An 18,220-nucleotide genomic window follows, 5' to 3' on the forward strand; every position below is an offset into this window, starting at 1 on the left:
CGCTACTCCGCATCAACTTTCGCAGACTAGATGCACTCACCAAATTCACGCTTTCCTTTACACATCTCCGCCATAGATGGACATTGCCTCACTTGTGGATCCGCAGAACGTACATTATGAGGAGCTGTTGCTAAAGGACCCAGACAACGAGTCGCTCTGGCTTGACTACTTCGAGCTGGTCCAGGATGATTTCCGCAAGTCCCAGTTTGTTCTACATCGGGCTGTCACCCAGCTCCCAGCCTCCACGCTCTTGTGGAATGCCTATCTCCTGCTTCCTTGGACACCAGCAGACAACGGGAAGCTTCTTTCCTTGTACGAGCTTGCCTTGCTGGTTTTAAACCCCACGCCTTCTCTATGGTTGAGATACCTCGCTCTCGCGATGGATTCATCTCCAGCTGAAGCAGTTGACTTTTCCTTTAACAAAGCCCTCATGAGTCTAGACGAGCAGTACCACGGACCCATTTGGACAAAATACTTGGCCTTCGCCGACGCTGTGAGAGGAAAACTCGGCGCTTCAATCTATAGACGCTTTTTCGCTGTTTGTGATCGCTTCTCCGATGGACCAGACATCACGGCAGACGTGTGTATTCTCCAGATCGCCAGGTTTGGCGAAATCAGCTCCACGAAGACACTCTTCAACCAGTCGTGGGAAAAGAAGTATCGTTTGTCCCACCTTCTAAGTCTGGTGGTGTTGGAGTACTGCAAGATTCTTAGGAGTGACAAAAATTTCCACAACACGGAATATTTTGAATCTGTGGTTGATAAGGCTCTCTTGAGCTTTCTGGATATGGGACCCGAGTTCCACTTAGAACTAGCATCTTATTATGTTCTGCGAAAAGAGTTTGAAAAGGCACATCATCAGTTTCAACTTGGCCTTAACTCAGCAGACTCTGTCAAACAAATGACATATTTATTCAGTGCATATGCTGATTTTCAGCATAATGAGCTTACGCAATCTGGACTTCCAGAGGAGCAACTAATGTTGCGATTGGATATATACGAAAGATTTCTCGACAACCTGTCCCGACTCGTGAATGATGTCCATCTCAAGAAAAACCCAAATAATGTGGACTATTGGCTAGATCGAGCACAATTATATGAGCAAGCAAACGATAAAAATCAAATGCTTAGCACTTTGGTCAAAGCTATTACTAGCATTAACCCTTTGAAAACCACCTCTACCCGTGGCAAAAGTCTAGTGGATTTATGGAAAGTATATGCAAATGTCTACATTTGCCAGAACGATTTTGAGACAGCTAATATTATTTTTTCAAAGGCCATAAAGTCGCAGTTTAAAACACCTGAAGAGCTTGCGGAAATATACATAACATGGACTGAGACACTATTGCAAAGTTACGACGATAACGTTGCCTTGGAGAATTTGGAACGTGTTCTTTTCGCAGACCTGGACGATGTTGATTATGAGGATTCTTCCATATCGGTTCAGCGCAGATTGCATAAATGCACAAAGCTCTGGGAATTCTATTTTGACCTCTTGAAATCTATATTTCAAGATGATAATGACGAAAGTATTCTTCAGAAATGGGGTAATGCTTTTGACCGGATGAAATCCCTTAAAATCATCTCCATCAGAGTGGTTCTCGATTTTGCAGATTTTTTACAAGAACAAAAATTATGGGAACGTTCCTTTTCAATTTACGAGACAGGATTATCATGTTTTAATGCCCCTCAAGCAAAGTATGAGATATACAAGCGATACATCTCGAGAGTGCTCTCATATGATAGGTCAAACAAGGAAAAGATACGGGATCTTTTCGATCATTGCATATCCCATCACGATATTCCTGGCTACCTTGCGAAATCAATTTATGAAATGTACTCTGAATTTGAAATGCAAAACGGGTCAATTGTGAAGTCGAAAAATATCATACAGCAGGGCATATCTCACCTTACTTCATCATTCAATTCAAACACCAAGAGATACACAAAAAGACAACTCAATCAAATTGCAGATGATAAGTTTGAGCTATACAAAAAACTACTTTCTTTGACGTCAGACTTGAAGGACGCAGACTTACAAAGAGAAGTGTACTCTGAATCTATTCAGGACATCCATTTATCATTTTCTCATGTTATTGACCTCGGCATGGAATTCATCTCTTTTGAAGTCAAGAACAATGAGCTTCACAGAGTGCGTGCTTTATTTAAACATCTTGTTGGTCTCCGGAGCCCTGAAAACCCCATCATGTCTACGGTGTGGCAACAATGGGAAACGTTTGAGGTACAGAACGGGAATGAAGCTTCTTTCAAGGATATGCTTCGACTCAGGCGGAGACTCATACAAGAGTCAACGGAGCGTGATACAGCTAGAGATGAATTGAATCCAATGGGCTTTGTCAAAAGCTTGAGCACAGGAAACGGAAGCGCAAATGCAAAATCTACAGAAGTGAGCGATCCCAATGCAATTGAATTGGATATGGATGTATAGTAAAAAGATGCGATGATGGAAAAATAGAAGATGCAATTACATCTTCTTGAAGATCTCTTTCCACTTGTCGAGGAAAGATTCTAGATTGGTCAACTGGTCGCTGCTCTTGTTGAGTTTAATTGACTTGTTTCCCTTCACAAGTTCACTCGAGCTGTTCCAGTTAATATGGTAGAATTGAAAGATCGTAAGTAGAAAGCTCTGAAATATCTTCAGGAAGTTGCGCTTTTTACTCCTTGGTGAAGATGAGTACGTGACAAGCAACTGTAAATAAATTCCAATCAAACTAAGGGATGAAGATCTCGAATACACCGATGTCAAAATCGCATCGATACTATCGAAAGATTTAGTTCTCTCAGGTGAAACATCTGCACCATCAAGAGATTGTTTAGCAGATGCCAATGGCGTATATGATCCTTGAGCAATGCATGGGGTGGAAGGAGCACTTAAACTTAGAGGAAGCCTGTCGTTCAATTGCACGATGATTTCGAAAAAATGGAATGAACTGAGGTTCTCGAATTCTTTAAGATCAGTAAACTTCTTGAGAATTCGGTATGGGGTACTCGAAGAGGACATTAGTGACAAGTTCTTCCAAGTGCTTAAGCTTGTGTTCAATTCCCCAAAAAATTCCGGGGTAAAAATGCATTTATCAAACATTTCGATCATGACGCAAATGCTTGTGAAAGTTTCATACTGTTGGAAAAGAATTAAGAACATAGGGATCACGAAAATTTCATGATATGTCTTAAGGCCCCCATCAGATAATGATTTGATGTAGAGCAAATGCTTAAAATTTTTCTCAAATTGATTAACATCGAAATCTGTGGTTTCCAATCCAGCAACTTCATTCAAGAAGTTCACATAAACAGGACGTTTTAATACCTGATCGATGACTTTACCAAATTCCGCATCTTTGGTTGCACGCATTTTGTCGGACAAAGATTGAAATTTAGTTTCGATGATTTTGAGTTTCTCCTCAACTTTTGCTGGATAGTCATTGCCCAAGTTCAAAGTTAAAATCCTCATGAAATATGCAAACCTTTGCTTTTCGGGGACCAGCGTTTCCCAATTTAAACGTCTCCATTTTTCTTTGCCCAGACTCAACTGCTTACTAAACTCCTTTTTATCATCAGTTGAAGACAATAAGCGGGACCATGCTTGTTGATTATTGATGTATCTTTCGGCGATTTTCCGTCTTGCATCGTTTTGTGACTTAGTGGCAGATTCATAACCTGCGAGAAACAGATGGAACTCCTTACTATGCTTCAGCTTATCATCAGCGTTTTTCGGAGGTAAATTAATTGGACGAGATTGATCAACAACCTCTAATTTTTCAGGAGACATTAAGCTGATGTCTTCAATGCTGCTCTGTGAACGGACATAACTTGGAAGCTTGTAAATCATCTGCTGCTCACGTGTAAGCTTGACCAATTTCGAGTATGATAATGACCGCTGAGTATAGAACAGCGATATATTTTGTGAAATTTCAGAATCATCATCGTTATTATAGGTAGGCATGTCTGCAACATACAGCTGATTGGGTGTGTCGAGTGTAGAATCTTCAGGCATAGAAGGTAAGCCCGTATCAATGTGAAAGCTGGTATTGAGCTTGCCCGGCAAAGGAGAAGGCTTCATGGACACTGGAGTATTTAAAGTGCCGTACTTATCGTTGTCCAAAGTCAAGTCATGATGTGAAAGAACAGACGTGGAAGAGCTTTTGTGATAGCGGTATATTTCAGCCTGGTTCTTGATGACAGGAACATTGAAAACCAAATCCAAATCGTTGGTTAAAATCTCGTCGTCATTGTCGTTATCGTCGTAGACCTTCTTGCGTAGCTGCTGTCTTTCCTTTGATTCTTTTGAGCTGAAATATTTGCTTTTGGAGCGACCCAACAAAAACGACGACGAGGCAGTACGAGTTCGCATCAATGGGGGAAGTGGTTTCGCTTGCGCCTTTTGCTCTAAAACACTAGATGTGGATGCTGTCCGGAGCTTTGGAGCAAACTTGCGGTCTCCCATTGTAGCAGCGTCGTGCAGTTGGGACTTTGGTGTTTGCATGTCGCTTTTCAAAGTTATGGTGGAGATGGACGAGCACATGGGATCAAGGTCGCTAGTAACATCGACAGCACTAGAGTCAACTGAAAGTTGTTTAGGCGAGCTCACACCCACTTTGCTGGAGTATAAGGAGTTGTTGGTCATGGAACTCAAACGTGAATCAGGGCAGTCAAACTGAGATGATCCCAGCAGCGACATGTCGTCTGAGTCTTTGGAGTTGTCAGAAGCTACGGAGATGCCGCTTCCCGGGCGCTTTGTCTGTTTTGAAGTCAAGTTGACCGAGCTCTGGCTGAGTTTCTGTAGATAATACTCGCCAGGGCGTTTTGGTTCGGATAATGCACCTAGAGACGACATCAGGCCAACTCGGCGAACATGAGGGTACTTTTTCTTTGCGGACGACTTGCTTCCTATGGAGATTTCAAAGAGGTTTTGGTCCGGCAAGTTTAACTGTGAGCTGTGATGGCGCATGCTGAAGCGAAAGAATTGAGTAATGGGATATGTGGACTTGAAGCGGTGTTAAGCAGGAAATAACGACAGAAAAAAAAAATAATAATAAACGGTGGTATTCAAAGCGGGGGAGAAGCAGAGGACCGCTGATGGAGTGGCCTCAAAGTAGATTGATGAAAGCGAACGAACGGCTCGGAATACCAAAGGATGTTATTTTTTTTTCTGTCCCAAAGTTAAAAGAGAAGCGATTCTGTGGAATGAGGCGAAGAAAAACAAAGCACGAGATCAATCAAGAATGCACGATGCAGGTGGAATCCTGAAAAGGGTTCGGGCAACCTCAAAGCGGCCGGCTGTGTACAGGTGTGCGGTTCATTCGGCTGAGCAACAGAAATTGTTCGGCCAGGAAAGTTGCTACGGTGCATTCTGAGATGCGAGACGCCCAGAAAATATTCCCTTTCATTATTATTACGATGATTGTTCGCTTTTTCCTGCTGGTTGTTCTTGCAGTGTTCTCTTGTTCTGCTAACAATAAATGCTAGATCGGCCAGCACAGAAGGAACTGGACCAAGATTTACGACACAAGATCATTCGTTGTAGCGCGGGGCCTTTTATGTCCCCGGTTCCCGAGGCAAACAGAAAATGCGTAAATCCGGCCACACCTATAAATAGAAGACAAGTGGGACAGCCTCCATATGAAGGACGCCCCAATGCACAGGCGGATTATCTAAAGCATGATATAAGCAATCGGAGCATTTAAGGAGACTAAAGCCCATGCGGGGCCGATCCATGTACGCAATTTGAGAGTTTGAAGTGGATTTCCAATTTCACCGTCGCGAGTTTAAATCTCGTTGACGAAGTGCGAATAGACGAGTAGATGAGTAGATGAGCGTATTATTGCGAATCACCTTAATTTTAGATCAGGAATGGACAACAGACGAGTTTCTTCAAAGCTTATTTGTCTGCATCAATAGATTTTCATGGCAAATTTTACCAGCCTTTTGTTTCTCTACGATCAATGCAATCTAGCTAAACAATGACCATCAGTACTGTTCTATCTATGCACATTTAGAATTCTAAGTATAGTATACTAGCCCAAACTTACTCTATGCCACATAATGGTATATGCTGGGAGTATCATTGTCTCTTTCCAAATACTCTTTTTCGATCAAGTCCTCAATCCGCTGCTTTATGAGAAGTGTCAGCGGTTGGAACTGGTTTTGCAATTGTTTGATGAGTTCCGCAATCAAGTCGTTGTGATTGATTGTCTGGCGAGATTTCATGATCCTCACGATGGCAGCGTTCACCAAATGCTTTCTTCTTTCCTCGATATTACTCTTCACTTCGTCCGATTCTTCTTGCTTGATAGACTTCTTGCCAGATTCGGGCTTGGCGGATGACGAAGAGGACACCGTGAGTACCTTAACCTTATTTCCTGGCGCTTTAAACTTGTCATTCAATCTGAATTTATCTGTAGGATTGACATCTTTAGACATTGGAATCTTGACTAAAAGCCGCAGACGAGGAGCAACTGCAATTGACTGGAGTTGTCGTTTCAAGTCCGCCTCTGGAATATTTGTGAGCTCGAAGATCTCCTCGTACGTTAACTCTCGTTTCTCATCAAATGCCAGCACCGGGTTCCCATCTCCATCTGTCGATTGCGGCGCAAAAAGCATCATGATGACACCGGCATATGTCGATAGGTTGATTTCGTACGTCTTTGAAGGGTATGTAATGCGAAGGTCCATCAGACCGAACTTGGGACACCAAAATAACGTTTTGTTATCGTTCTTCTTACCTGTCTGCCAGAACTCTTCAAATGTTTTCATAGTCTCCCGGAATTGGCTGGGCCATATGAACCCCACTGTACCATTGACACTAGCAAAACTCTTGTAGTCCTTTGTCATGGAATTTGGCCAATCGGACACATGGGAAATTTTCAACTCGAGTTCGACCAAGTCCAGTTCGAGTGCAGACGTGTAGTTTTTCCATTCTCTTGTCAATTCGGCCGACTGGTTGACATCCTTCTTCATCCTGGTGATTTTTTCAAGAGATGCGCTTCCCAATTCTTCGGACAATTTTGAAATTGCAAGCTCCTCTAAATCTCCACCATAGCCCCCACCCGAAGAAGCAGATACGGATATCTTGGAATTGAGAAACCTTTTGGCAAAATGCGCCGCATAATGTGCCTCAAAAGCATCCTTGTCTTTTATGAACTTCAAGAACGCAACTGCATTATGCAAAAACTCTTCCGTTTCATCCACACTAGCATTGGCATCTGTCGCCAATCTTTTGGAGCTATTAGCTTTCGAGAGCTGCTTGATTGAAGAGTCCATGAAAACGGAAAGAAGCTCTGGAGCATTTGTGAGTGGGGCAGCATTGGATGCCTTTTTCTGTGGTTGGTTTGAAGCATTCACGAAGTCTCTCATGGCTGAAAATATGGTATGCTCAATAGAAACATCGCCACTGAAAGCGTCTTTGACAAGCTGGAGGAGGTGTCTTTGATAATTCAAAACCGTGTCAACCCAACGGATGGCAAAGGAGGAAGAACTGCTGGATGATGATTTTTTGGAGCCATTTGGTGCAGAAACAGAGGCATGTTGCTCCAAAATGGTGTGAATAATATTTGGGAGTTCTGTACCTTGCAGAACAATAACGTCTCTGAGGCGCAATTTGAGAAGCTTCCGATCGGGATCAACCCGACCAACGAGCTCATAAAGAATATGTAGTTCTGCGGTATGATTGCGGACGTTGGAGGTACCAAACTGTTCGGATGAATTCGTTGTCTGGATCATGATTGGTTCTAGCCAATACAGAAGGCCTTGCTGGTCAATAGGATAGCACATGACGCGGTCGATCTTGTCCTTTATGAGAATATTGTTCATCAATGACACAAGCTTCAGATGCGTCGAATCTGACACAAATTGGTTCAATCGGTCTTCCTCTTCTTGCACGAACTGATAAACATCCTGCAAGTACTTGGAGCCCTGGCCATAGGCAAGATATTCATCGGCCAAATTCGAGAAGAAAACTTCAGAGTTATGCAAAAAGGCTGGCTCAAATAGCAGCAGGTACAACATATCGTCGGAGCCCGACAACTCCTGTGGTAAAGAGTTGGCCAAACCTATGTGTTCTTGCAGAAGAGTTTCAAACATGCTAATGACTTGAGAAATGTACAGCTTGGTAGTTATAACCTGGCCCTTTCTGCTCTTCCCAATCTCATTCAAGATGATAGTAACTAGCTTATTGCCAATATCCGAGTTGTTGTAGCGCACAAAGTGTAAATCAAATAACACAATACCGAGGTCGTAAATTAGCAAGCGCTTGTTTTCCTTGACATAGACACGGTTGAGATACATGAGCACGTCACTGATGAACTTCATCAGCTGGAGATGTTCTGCCCACTCACGCATAGTGAGTTGGAGAAATTCTTCATCATTTGAGGTTAGAGCGTCATCATAGACTTTCAAAATGGCTCTCCTCCGCGCTTCAAGATGCTCCCCAATCAACCGGGATACATCATCATATAGCCGCCCGCCGTACTTTCGTAATACCAATGTATACGCTTTGCGATAAAGCTGTTCATACAGTAAGTTGGAAACGTTTTTGTTTTGGATCTGCACTATGGCATTGGATAGCACCGACCATGCACTTTCGTAACTTAGAGAGTCGTCTGTTTTTGAGTTCTGGCCCCCTAGCGACTTTCTGGGTGGCCGGATTTTCGAACGCCTGCTTCCGGCGGGGATCATGTTGGCTCAGTTGCAAAGGAAGGCAAGATGTAAGTCTAAGTGAGGTTGAAGACCCGTACACCTCATATCAAGCCTATGGTTCTTTGGGGCTACTGATGAAAATTACTAAGGTGGTGGTGTTTACCAAAAACGGAAAAAGTGAATCGTTTTTGACGATGGAGAGAAGGTATTTTTCTTTTTTGGAATTTTGAATTTTAGGCCCGAAATTTGAGTCGTAGAGATGTGTGAGTGGCCCATGGTTACATAATTAGGCCAAGCATCGGAAAAGATATTGGGGCACGATAAAATAATTTGAGTGAGGAAAAGGGCTATGAAGCTAGTGATACTAAAAAGTGATTATGTGATTATCATGCATTTTGTTTGGTTTTTGTCTGATATGTAGCCCATGCACTGGAACAGTACACATTTATATTAATACTCCAAGATTGCCTAAACGCGAAGAATGGAAGACAGACAATGACTGCAAGAGATCGACTGAAGAAGTGAGATTAGTACGAAGATATACAGGCCCAGGGCTTAAGAAGAGAAGCCATAATATCATCAGTTGCAAATCACCGAGTATGTAGTCCAGAACCTCCTTCAGTTATAACCAATTTTATTATTGGTCCATATGCTTATCATTTTGAGCAAGAATCCAAGAGCATACAACAAGAGCAGATAAAACAACAAGAGCAAGTACATTTTCTGACAAGGCAGGAAAGACCCTGAATACTATCAGCGTAAATACGATTTCGCCAGATTCCTGATATATTCTCCATAAGTCATGACATCCAACAAGGACGTCTATTTGGCTGTCAGAATGGTCTTACTCGGTGACATTCCATATAGCACGAAACTTTTCAGAGTCTTCACCTCAGCAGTTGTAAGGAAACCTTGCGATTTCTTCCTTCTTCTCTGTATTTATCGCTTCGTTTGCTTACTTGCCTACTCAAAATGCGAAATCAGTCTTGTTTGCAAGGCTATCCCACAGAACCCTATGGCGCCTCATACAATATATGTACTGCCAATATAAGGGTATAAATGACCAGAGTAATGAAATAATACGCTACTTTCGAAAGCTCCTAAAAAAAGCCAAAAGTACCGCATCAGGAAATGGTACTATCAGCAATATGTATGCGCATATGCTTTACAGTGCCTCCTCCTCACACTTTAACATACGACATCCTGGTACAAAGAAAGGATAGATATTGCGCTTGAACATGCGAATCAGGGCAGATTTCGTATCTTAGTTGACGGCCTGGTTCCGATACCCCAGTTTGTCCGGTACCGGCGCACGTGACGCCAGCTTTAATAATTCTTTTAGAGTGATTGGCTGGAGGTGCGCGCCGGAACCGCGCCGATTCCGCTCGGGGCAAAATGTGTCACCGAAAAGTATATAACCCGACATAACAGCATTTTCTGCAAACCCATCGATGCCCGCATCTTCCCAACCCAAAACTTTGTACGACAAAGTGTTCGAGGACCACATCGTCCACAAGGACGAGTCTGGCTCCTATCTTCTTTATATTGACCGTCACTTGGTCCATGAAGTGACGTCTCCCCAGGCTTTTGAAGGCTTGAAAAACGCTGGCAGAAAAGTCAGACGCCCAGACTGTACCTTGGCCACAGTCGACCACAACATCCCCACGGTGTCGCGTGTCAACTTCAAGAACGTCGAAACGTTTGTGGAGCAAGAGGATTCCAAGTTGCAGGTGATGACTTTGGAGCAGAATGTTCGGGACTTTGGCGTCACCTACTTTGGCATGGAAGACTCTCGCCAAGGTATTGTGCATGTGATTGGCCCTGAGCAAGGTTTCACTCTTCCAGGCACCACTGTCGTCTGTGGCGACTCGCACACCTCGACCCACGGTGCCTTTGGATCTTTGGCTTTTGGTATTGGTACTTCGGAGGTTGAGCATGTCTTGGCCACGCAGACCATCATCCAGGCCAAGTCAAAGAACATGAGAATCCGTGTGGAGGGCGACTTGGCTCCAGGCATCACACTGAAGGACTTGGTTTTGCATGTCATTGGTGTCATTGGCACTGCCGGTGGAACTGGGTCTGTCATTGAGTTTGCAGGCCTGGCCATCGAAGCGTTGTCCATGGAGGCAAGAATGTCCATCTGCAACATGGCCATTGAGGCTGGTGCCAGAGCCGGCATGATTCGCCCAGACGAAATCACCTTCAACTACCTCAAGGGCCGGCCATTGGCCCCCAAGGGCGCCGAGTGGGAAAAAGCCGTCAAGTACTGGTCCTCTTTGCGCTCCGACGAAGGCGCCCACTTCGACCACGACATTTTGATCCACGCTCAAGATATCGTTCCTACCATCACATGGGGCAACTCCCCACAGGACGCTTTGCCCATCACGGCCCGTGTCCCAGATCCAGCGTCCGTGCAAGACCCAATCAAAAAGGCGGGCATGGAACGTGCGCTTGAATACCAGGGCTTGAAGCCCAACACACCTCTTCAGGAGATCACCATCGACAAGGCTTTCATCGGGCTGTGCACCAACCTGCGGATTGAAGATTTGCGGGAGGCAGCCAAGGTCGCCAAGGGCCACCACAAGGCCGACAATGTCAAGTTGGTTTTGGTTGTTCCAGGATCGGGCTTGGTGAAGCAGCAAGCGGAAAAGGAAGGTCTTGATAAGGTGTTTGAAGCTGCAGGCTTTTCGTGGAGAGAAGCCGGCTGCTCCATGTGTTTGGGCATGAACCCAGACATTTTGGACCCAGAGGAGAGATGCGCTTCGACGTCCAACAGAAACTTCGAAGGCCGTCAAGGTGCTAAATCAAGAACACACTTGATGTCTCCTGCCATGGCCGCTGCAGCTGCCATCAAGGGCCACTTCACCGATATTCGTGAGTGGAAGTACAATGCGGCCGACGAGCCTGCTGTTCAGATCGACTCCAACGAAGATCTTGAATTGCAAGAAGCCGTGTACGAGCACGAGAAGCAGCCATTGGAAGAGAGCGAGTCTTTGGCCCAGGATAGACTCAACGACATTCCTGCCACTGAATCGCCTGCTGTTGGTGGAGCTGGCATGGAGAAGTTCACTGTCTTGACAGGTATCACTGCACCTTTGGATAAGGCCAACGTCGACACCGACGCTATCATTCCAAAGCAGTTCTTGAAAACCATCAAGCGTACCGGTTTGAAGAAGGGGTTGTTTTACGAATTGCGTTTCACCAAGGACGCCGAAGGAAAAGACGTTGAGACTGATTTCGCCTTGAACGTTCCTCCTTACCGCAATGCCGAGATTTTGTTGGTCACTGGTGACAACTTTGGCTGTGGTTCCTCGCGTGAACATGCTCCTTGGGCCTTGAAAGATTTCGGCATCAAGTGTATGATTGCGCCTTCGTTCGGTGACATTTTCTACAACAACTCGTGCAAGAACGGTTTGTTGCCCATCAGAATTCCTCAAGAGGTGATCCTCTCTAAATTGTACCCTGTGGCTACTGCGGGCAAGAAGCTTACGGTGGACTTGCCTAAACAGGAGATCAGAAACGAAGATGGCGACGTTTTGGTGGAGCACTTTGATATCGAGCCTTTTAGAAAACACTGCTTGGTTAATGGCTTAGATGACATTGGCTTGACCATGCAGAAAGAGGAGTTTATCAGAAAATTCGAGGAGAGAAGAAGAGACGTCTTTTCCTTTTTGGAGGGTGGATCCAAGTTGATCAAACCCATCACAGGCTCTAAGAAGTCCAAGTACGGTCTTAAGACCCAGGAGTGGTAATATGGTAATTAATGCAAACTAGTGAATGATAACAACGTGTAGTTTAGTCTGTGACACTAGCTCGAATAAAAAAAAATCAGGTAAAATATTATGAATGCGTTGGCTGGCCAGACTATCAGGCAATGGTAAGCCTAGAAGAGGACGAGTTTGAAGCACAGCCGAAAAAAATCAAATTCTTTAGGCGGTACATTCAGCTCTTGTTTCACCAGTTTGACATCCAGTTTCGCTTTTATTTCTTTAATGAAAATTGCCCATTAACATTCATACACAAAAGTGAAGGCTCTCGTCAATATAGTACTACTCAGAAATCAAACAAAATTATTAAGTGTCTTTACATGACAGCCACGATGTTTATCTGATGTTACATTAAAGGCTATACTTACCGCACCTTATGAAATGAAGCTATCGCTCTATGTTTTTCACGTACGCATAATGAAATTTAATTAAGGCTTATAACTAATCCTGGACCCTTGATTGGATCCAAAAGAAGTGGCAATGGAATATGCATGATAATAGTTGAAAACAGTAAATATCATTTCTACACTGCTTATCCAATCCATACCATTTCACTGGCGAGATCTTATGTCTGATGCTAAGGATTACATTCATAAATGGTTCCAGCTATACTCCGGCCTACTTTTCCTTTTCCTTCTGACATGGCTACTTTTATAAACCTGCATGTTCGTGTGCATCATCAGTCCGTTATGTAATTGCACTAGTCTCGTTAATCTGTAAACTCACCTGTTCCTTACCTCTCAATCTAACGTTCACCATGAGACTGAACAGCCAACGGCTCCTAGTGGCGGCCCGGAACTACTCCAAAAACAAAAGCGAAACAGACTTTTTGGCCGATGCCCTAGGCCTTTTGTCTCCGAAGAAAAGCAACAGAAACGTCCCCTCTTACAAGCCGCTGATACTCAGAAATTTACAACGGGGCCCTGTCACAGAGCATTACAGCGAGATTGAAAAAGAGTTGTTGCCCCAATACAACATGCATGCCGTGGACCACTCGAACCAGTTGCATAACTTAATTCTGGATCTTCATGTGGCCAACGAATTACCAAGCAAACGGCCACTGCAGAAAAATTTGATGAACCATGTGCGGTCTTTACAGAACGAAGACGAGCTTGTGGACTTGGCCAAACTTTCTTTTTACCAGAACCGCTTGACGCTTCCGCTCATGACCAGGTTTATTTTGAATAAGCACCTTCAGCAGCTCTCGCGGCTCCCATTTGATGTCAACAATCTAGACCAAAGCGCATTTGAGAAGAACGGCTGGTCCGAGTTGAACTTTTCCGAGTTCAAAATCTTGCTTTTGAAAAAGTATCATGACTTGAACCAACCGCTTCTGATAGTGCGACTCTTGAGAGACGAGTTTGACCACAAGTTTTTGCCCCTCATCCGCCAACAGAAGCTATCGCCGTTCTACGAAAGAATCGTGTGGAAATTCTATTTCGATTACATTCAAATGGGCCTGGAGAAATCCACCATCAAATCACTAGATAATGTCCGCACCTCATTTTTAATCTGGGAAGCTTCCACTGCCAACTGTTGCGAAATCGCAGGCTCGATTTTGCACCAGCACGAGCTTAATAAGCTCCAGCGACTTTTCTTTGAGCTTTGTTCTTGCAATGCAGTCGAATCCATCGTTTCCACTCAGTTGGAAGCAGGCACATCACCCTTCCTCTCTGCGCTCAAGAAAATCTCTGTCAAGTTCAAGCTCTACAATGTTGACGACTCTCTCTCTGAGAACGTCACCAAGAGAGCTTTAACATACTCGTTTATTCACTCTGTTGAGGATGTAATCTCGACGTACTTGCCCGAGTGGCGTAATGATGCTGCATTGGCTCGAATCATGTCTGAACTACGGTCGTATCGGTCGCAGATGGTCAGAGAAGGCGTGTCTGAGCATATAGGTTCGGAAGTCTATGCCAATTAGTAGCTGATTGGTGAAAAATTTGACATGGAGCATGTCATTATCTGATAGATTTGAGCATCTACAACGTACCCATACTTTGATGCTCATTGATAGGCTTTGCAAAACGTAGTGTTTACTGTAATTCGTTAATAAACAATTTCCGCTTTGTTTGTTCACCCATTTCATCTACGTGCTTGTGTTGTTACAATACCTAACTATTGACCTTCCTATTAATTGTCACGTAAATCATTGTCGTCAGTTTCCTTTCTTGTGAACTGAAGACTATGTGAGAACAATTTCCTCTGGTAATTTCCTAAATCAACCCAAGAAGAAAGATCATCTGGCTCCGCGAATACACAATAGACCCGATATACTCCTCTTCCTTCAAGGATGATTTGACTGTAGCAGCCAAATATAAGAAATAAAAAATAAAATAAAAAAAAAAAAAGTGTCAATCTAATCCCGGCCCGGTTCCGGCCTCGCGCATCTGATAAGGCCCCACCAAAGATTATTTTGGCCCACTTTTCTTTCCATGAAGGTTGTTTCCGACTCACAAGTGGTGCGCCATCTCCTTTCGGCACTCAACAAGGAGTCGATTCTAAATGAGTTTCATCCTACTCTATTAAAGGCGCTTGCCGAGTACGAAGAGAATCCCGATATTGCACCCGAACGCACGGTTCGTGTGTCCAATACGCCAGACTCCGATACCACCCACTTGTTTATGCCATGTATTGCACCACATAAAGTTGGAGTCAAGGTGATCTCGGGCGGCCCCACAAATGCCAAGAAAGGGTTGGGTTTCCAAGGTTGTGTGATGGTCCTAAACGAGTATACTGGTCAGCTTGAAGCTATCGTGGATGCGAAATCGCTCACGGCTTTCCGGACGGCTTTGGCCAGCAGTTTAGGCCTCGCTCGGGTCTTGGGCGACTCGACCAAGATGCTCCCAGAGTTGCTGGTCTTTGGATCTGGGCCCCAGGCTTTTTGGCACGTTTATCTCGCTGTGCAATTGTTTCAAGATCGTATCGAACGAGTTAACGTTATCAGCAGATCAAGTGGCGCCCTGTTGGCTCAAGAATTGAGCTCCCACATTCGTGTGCCTGTGGAGGCGATAAAACTAGAGGAAACAGAGAAGGTCAAGAAACATGTGCAAAACTCCTCCATTGTCTTTGGATGTACTCCATCACAAGAGGGAATTATTCGTAAGGAGTACCTCAACACTGATCCGGCTTTTACAAAGTTTGTGTCTGTCATTGGTTCTTACAAGCCGCACATGATCGAGCTCGACTTGCAATTTATTGAAAAGCACTATACAGAGCAAGACACGGCAGTCCTTGTGGATTCAAAAGACCACACGCTTGCCGAGGCGGGCGAATTGATCCAGGGAAAAATCAAAAAGAGCCAGTTGGTCAGCTTGACGGAATTGTATGGCAGCGCCGTAAATCTCGAAAGGCTTTCCACTGCGACTGGAGTTGTGTGGCAGAAATTGGTGGGGCTTCTGGTTATGGACATTGCCATGGCAAAGCTAGTCATGAACACAAAAGAAGGCACTGAGCTAGATTTTGTGTAGATTTTTATATTAAGATGAACTTTTGATGTGGGGATTGGCTATAGAATTACCTTATATAACGTGCTACCAGATAAGCAAAAGTTCAGCCATATAGAGCACTAGTTTTAATCGTAGAGGTTATTACCAAATGGAAGCACAAGTTTTAATCATAGAGATTATTACCATATAGAAGTACAGAAGTTTCAATCTGCTTGAAAACATATATTCATCAGGATCTGTCTACCATAAGTCTCTTTAATGAAACACATTGTCCTGTGCCTATCATAGAAAGTTAGTTAGGTTGGCACACTTGCACAACATAGTATCACACACAATTTCTGGTGACTCCCTCATACACTTGAATATCTATCAATTGCCATAAAAACCCACAAAGGTCAAATAACCTTATCCATCAATATATCCCGTTCGAGCGTTCTGTCTTCTGTATTAGGCTATTGTCCTGATAAGCCCACGTGATGCTCGCCAGCACTATCTCCGACGCAACGCCAACCACTTTCTTTTCGTTTTCTTTACCTTAGCCAATGCTGGAAAAAAATCAGCCCTTCTCTGTCTACAACAGAGCGCCCAGCCGCTGGACTTCTTACGTCTTCAACCATTTCACCTTGATTGGTGTCTTGGTCTTGTACATTTTGCTGTCGCATTTAGACATTTCGTTCCACCAGGCTCCGCCCAAGAAACAGAATGTCATTTTTATGGTCACAGACGGCATGGGCCCTGCCTCGTTGTCGCTTGCCCGCTCCTTCAGACAGCACAGAGATAACTTGCCTATCGGCGATATTTTGGCGCTCGACAAATTTCTTGTGGGTCTGTCCAGAACCCGTTCCAGTAGCAGTTTGGTGACAGACTCAGCTGCTGGCGCCACGGCGTTCAGTTGTGGCCTCAAATCTTACAATGGTGCCATTGGCGTTGACCCAAACAAAAACCCCTGCGGAACCATCTTGGAAGCCTTGAAGTTGCAAGGTTGGCACACTGGCTTAGTGGTGACGACACGAATCACCGACGCCACACCAGCAGCCTTCAGTTCACACGTCGATTACCGTTTCCAAGAGGACCTTATTGCTGAACAACAGCTTGGCGGGTACCCCTTGGGCCGCATGGTGGACTTGATTTTGGGTGGAGGCAGATGCCACTTTTTACCTCAATCCGCTGGAGGCTGTCGTGCAGACTCAAGAAACTTGGTGGAAGAGGCAAAGGAGGGCAACTGGTCGTATGTTGAGAACAGAGCAGACTTTGACGCTTTGGCCGGAGGTGAAAACGTCAGCTTGCCTCTTTTGGGTCTTTTAGCCCAGACAGACATCCCCTACGACATTGACAGAAATGCCAGTGAATATCCGTCTTTGGCCGAACAGGTGAAAACAGCATTGACCGCATTGAGCAAGGCCACCGAAAACTCTGACCACGGTTTCTTTTTGCTTATTGAAGGCTCGAGAATCGACCACGCGGGCCATCACAATGACCCAGCCGCGCAAGTGAGAGAAGTATTGGCCTATGACGAAGCTTTCAAAGAAGTTCTTTCCTTCATAGACAATTCTGACGTTGAGACAGTCGCCATCTCTACTTCTGACCACGAGACTGGAGGATTGGTTACCTCTAGACAAGTGTCGAAATCGTATCCGGATTACATTTGGTACCCTCAAGTTTTGTTGAACAGTACTCACTCTGGTGATTATTTGGCTAGCAAAATTGTATCTGCCAAACAGTCCAACATTTTCAAAGATGATGAGAGCTTTTCTGATTTTATTGCCAAGTCCATTTTCGAGCAAGACCTTGGAATCTACGACTACACGCAGAGAGAAATTTACACGGTTAAGAAATTGGCCAACATTCAATCTGAGCTTATGTACTTTCTCAACAATATGGTTTCCATCCGTTCGAGAACGGGCTGGACTACCCACGGCCACTCAGCAGTTGATGTGAATATTTACGCGTACTCCAATTCCAAAAGAATTGACGAACTCCTTTACCAAAGGGACCCATACACGGGATTACTTGGAAATCACGAGAATATAGAGATTGGCTCGTTCATGGAGTCTCTTACCCATGTGGATTTGAAGAAAGTTACCGAATTGGTACGGAAAACTCACCATTCTCCTGGAGCAATGGCCGAGGCTCAAGTGGACAGTTTACATGTTGCAGCAATGGGGGAACAGCACTCTGGATGTATGCAAAATAGTAAAAATTAGTATAGCTATATATACCCGACCCAATATAAATATAAAGCAATATATAATAAAAAGATGGCGAAAGATAATTAATGCATAGCTCTTTACGAGCTCATGGGAGGGGAAGAAGGATCTATATTTTTCCTTTCCATTCGCCAAAGGTAAT

The 18,220-nt window shown here is 44.3% G+C and overlaps 7 protein-coding genes across 7 annotated transcripts; 5 read left to right on the forward strand and 2 right to left on the reverse strand. All coding sequences in view use genetic code 12, as the record gives it.

Annotated features, from left to right (window-relative positions):
• Positions 1–76: 76 nt before the first annotated feature.
• Positions 77–2,449, forward strand: FOB63_003969 (mRNA splicing protein; the record flags this gene model as incomplete). The annotated part of the gene is made up of 1 exon (XM_002614465.2): positions 77–2,449. The coding sequence occupies one exon, from the start codon at positions 77–79 to the stop codon at positions 2,447–2,449; it is 2,373 nt and encodes a 790-aa protein (XP_002614511.2).
• A 36-nt stretch (positions 2,450–2,485) lies between these two features.
• On the reverse strand, positions 2,486–4,969 carry FOB63_003970 (uncharacterized protein; the record flags this gene model as incomplete). The annotated part of the gene is made up of 1 exon (XM_002614464.2): positions 2,486–4,969. One exon carries the CDS (start codon positions 4,967–4,969, stop codon positions 2,486–2,488), a length of 2,484 nt encoding a protein of 827 aa, XP_002614510.2.
• Positions 4,970–6,051: 1,082 nt separating this feature from the next.
• Positions 6,052–8,694, reverse strand: FOB63_003971 (cullin; the record flags this gene model as incomplete). Its single annotated transcript, XM_002614463.2, has 1 exon — positions 6,052–8,694. The coding sequence occupies one exon, from the start codon at positions 8,692–8,694 to the stop codon at positions 6,052–6,054; it is 2,643 nt and encodes an 880-aa protein (XP_002614509.2).
• A 1,412-nt stretch (positions 8,695–10,106) lies between these two features.
• LEU1 (3-isopropylmalate dehydratase) lies at positions 10,107–12,407 on the forward strand (the record flags this gene model as incomplete). Its single annotated transcript, XM_002614462.2, has 1 exon — positions 10,107–12,407. One exon carries the CDS (start codon positions 10,107–10,109, stop codon positions 12,405–12,407), a length of 2,301 nt encoding a protein of 766 aa, XP_002614508.2.
• A 772-nt stretch (positions 12,408–13,179) lies between these two features.
• On the forward strand, positions 13,180–14,346 carry FOB63_003973 (uncharacterized protein; the record flags this gene model as incomplete). The annotated part of the gene is made up of 1 exon (XM_002614461.2): positions 13,180–14,346. The coding sequence occupies one exon, from the start codon at positions 13,180–13,182 to the stop codon at positions 14,344–14,346; it is 1,167 nt and encodes a 388-aa protein (XP_002614507.2).
• A 511-nt stretch (positions 14,347–14,857) lies between these two features.
• On the forward strand, positions 14,858–15,892 carry FOB63_003974 (uncharacterized protein; the record flags this gene model as incomplete). The annotated part of the gene is made up of 1 exon (XM_002614460.2): positions 14,858–15,892. The coding sequence occupies one exon, from the start codon at positions 14,858–14,860 to the stop codon at positions 15,890–15,892; it is 1,035 nt and encodes a 344-aa protein (XP_002614506.2).
• Positions 15,893–16,413: 521 nt separating this feature from the next.
• On the forward strand, positions 16,414–18,075 carry FOB63_003975 (alkaline phosphatase; the record flags this gene model as incomplete). The annotated part of the gene is made up of 1 exon (XM_002614459.2): positions 16,414–18,075. The coding sequence occupies one exon, from the start codon at positions 16,414–16,416 to the stop codon at positions 18,073–18,075; it is 1,662 nt and encodes a 553-aa protein (XP_002614505.2).
• Between the last annotated feature and the right edge of the window lie 145 nt (positions 18,076–18,220).

Source organism: Clavispora lusitaniae (genome assembly GCF_014636115.1).
Source record: "Clavispora lusitaniae strain FDAARGOS_655 chromosome Unknown tig00000185_pilon, whole genome shotgun sequence".
In the NCBI taxonomy this organism is placed as follows: Eukaryota; Fungi; Ascomycota; class Pichiomycetes; order Serinales; family Metschnikowiaceae; genus Clavispora; species Clavispora lusitaniae.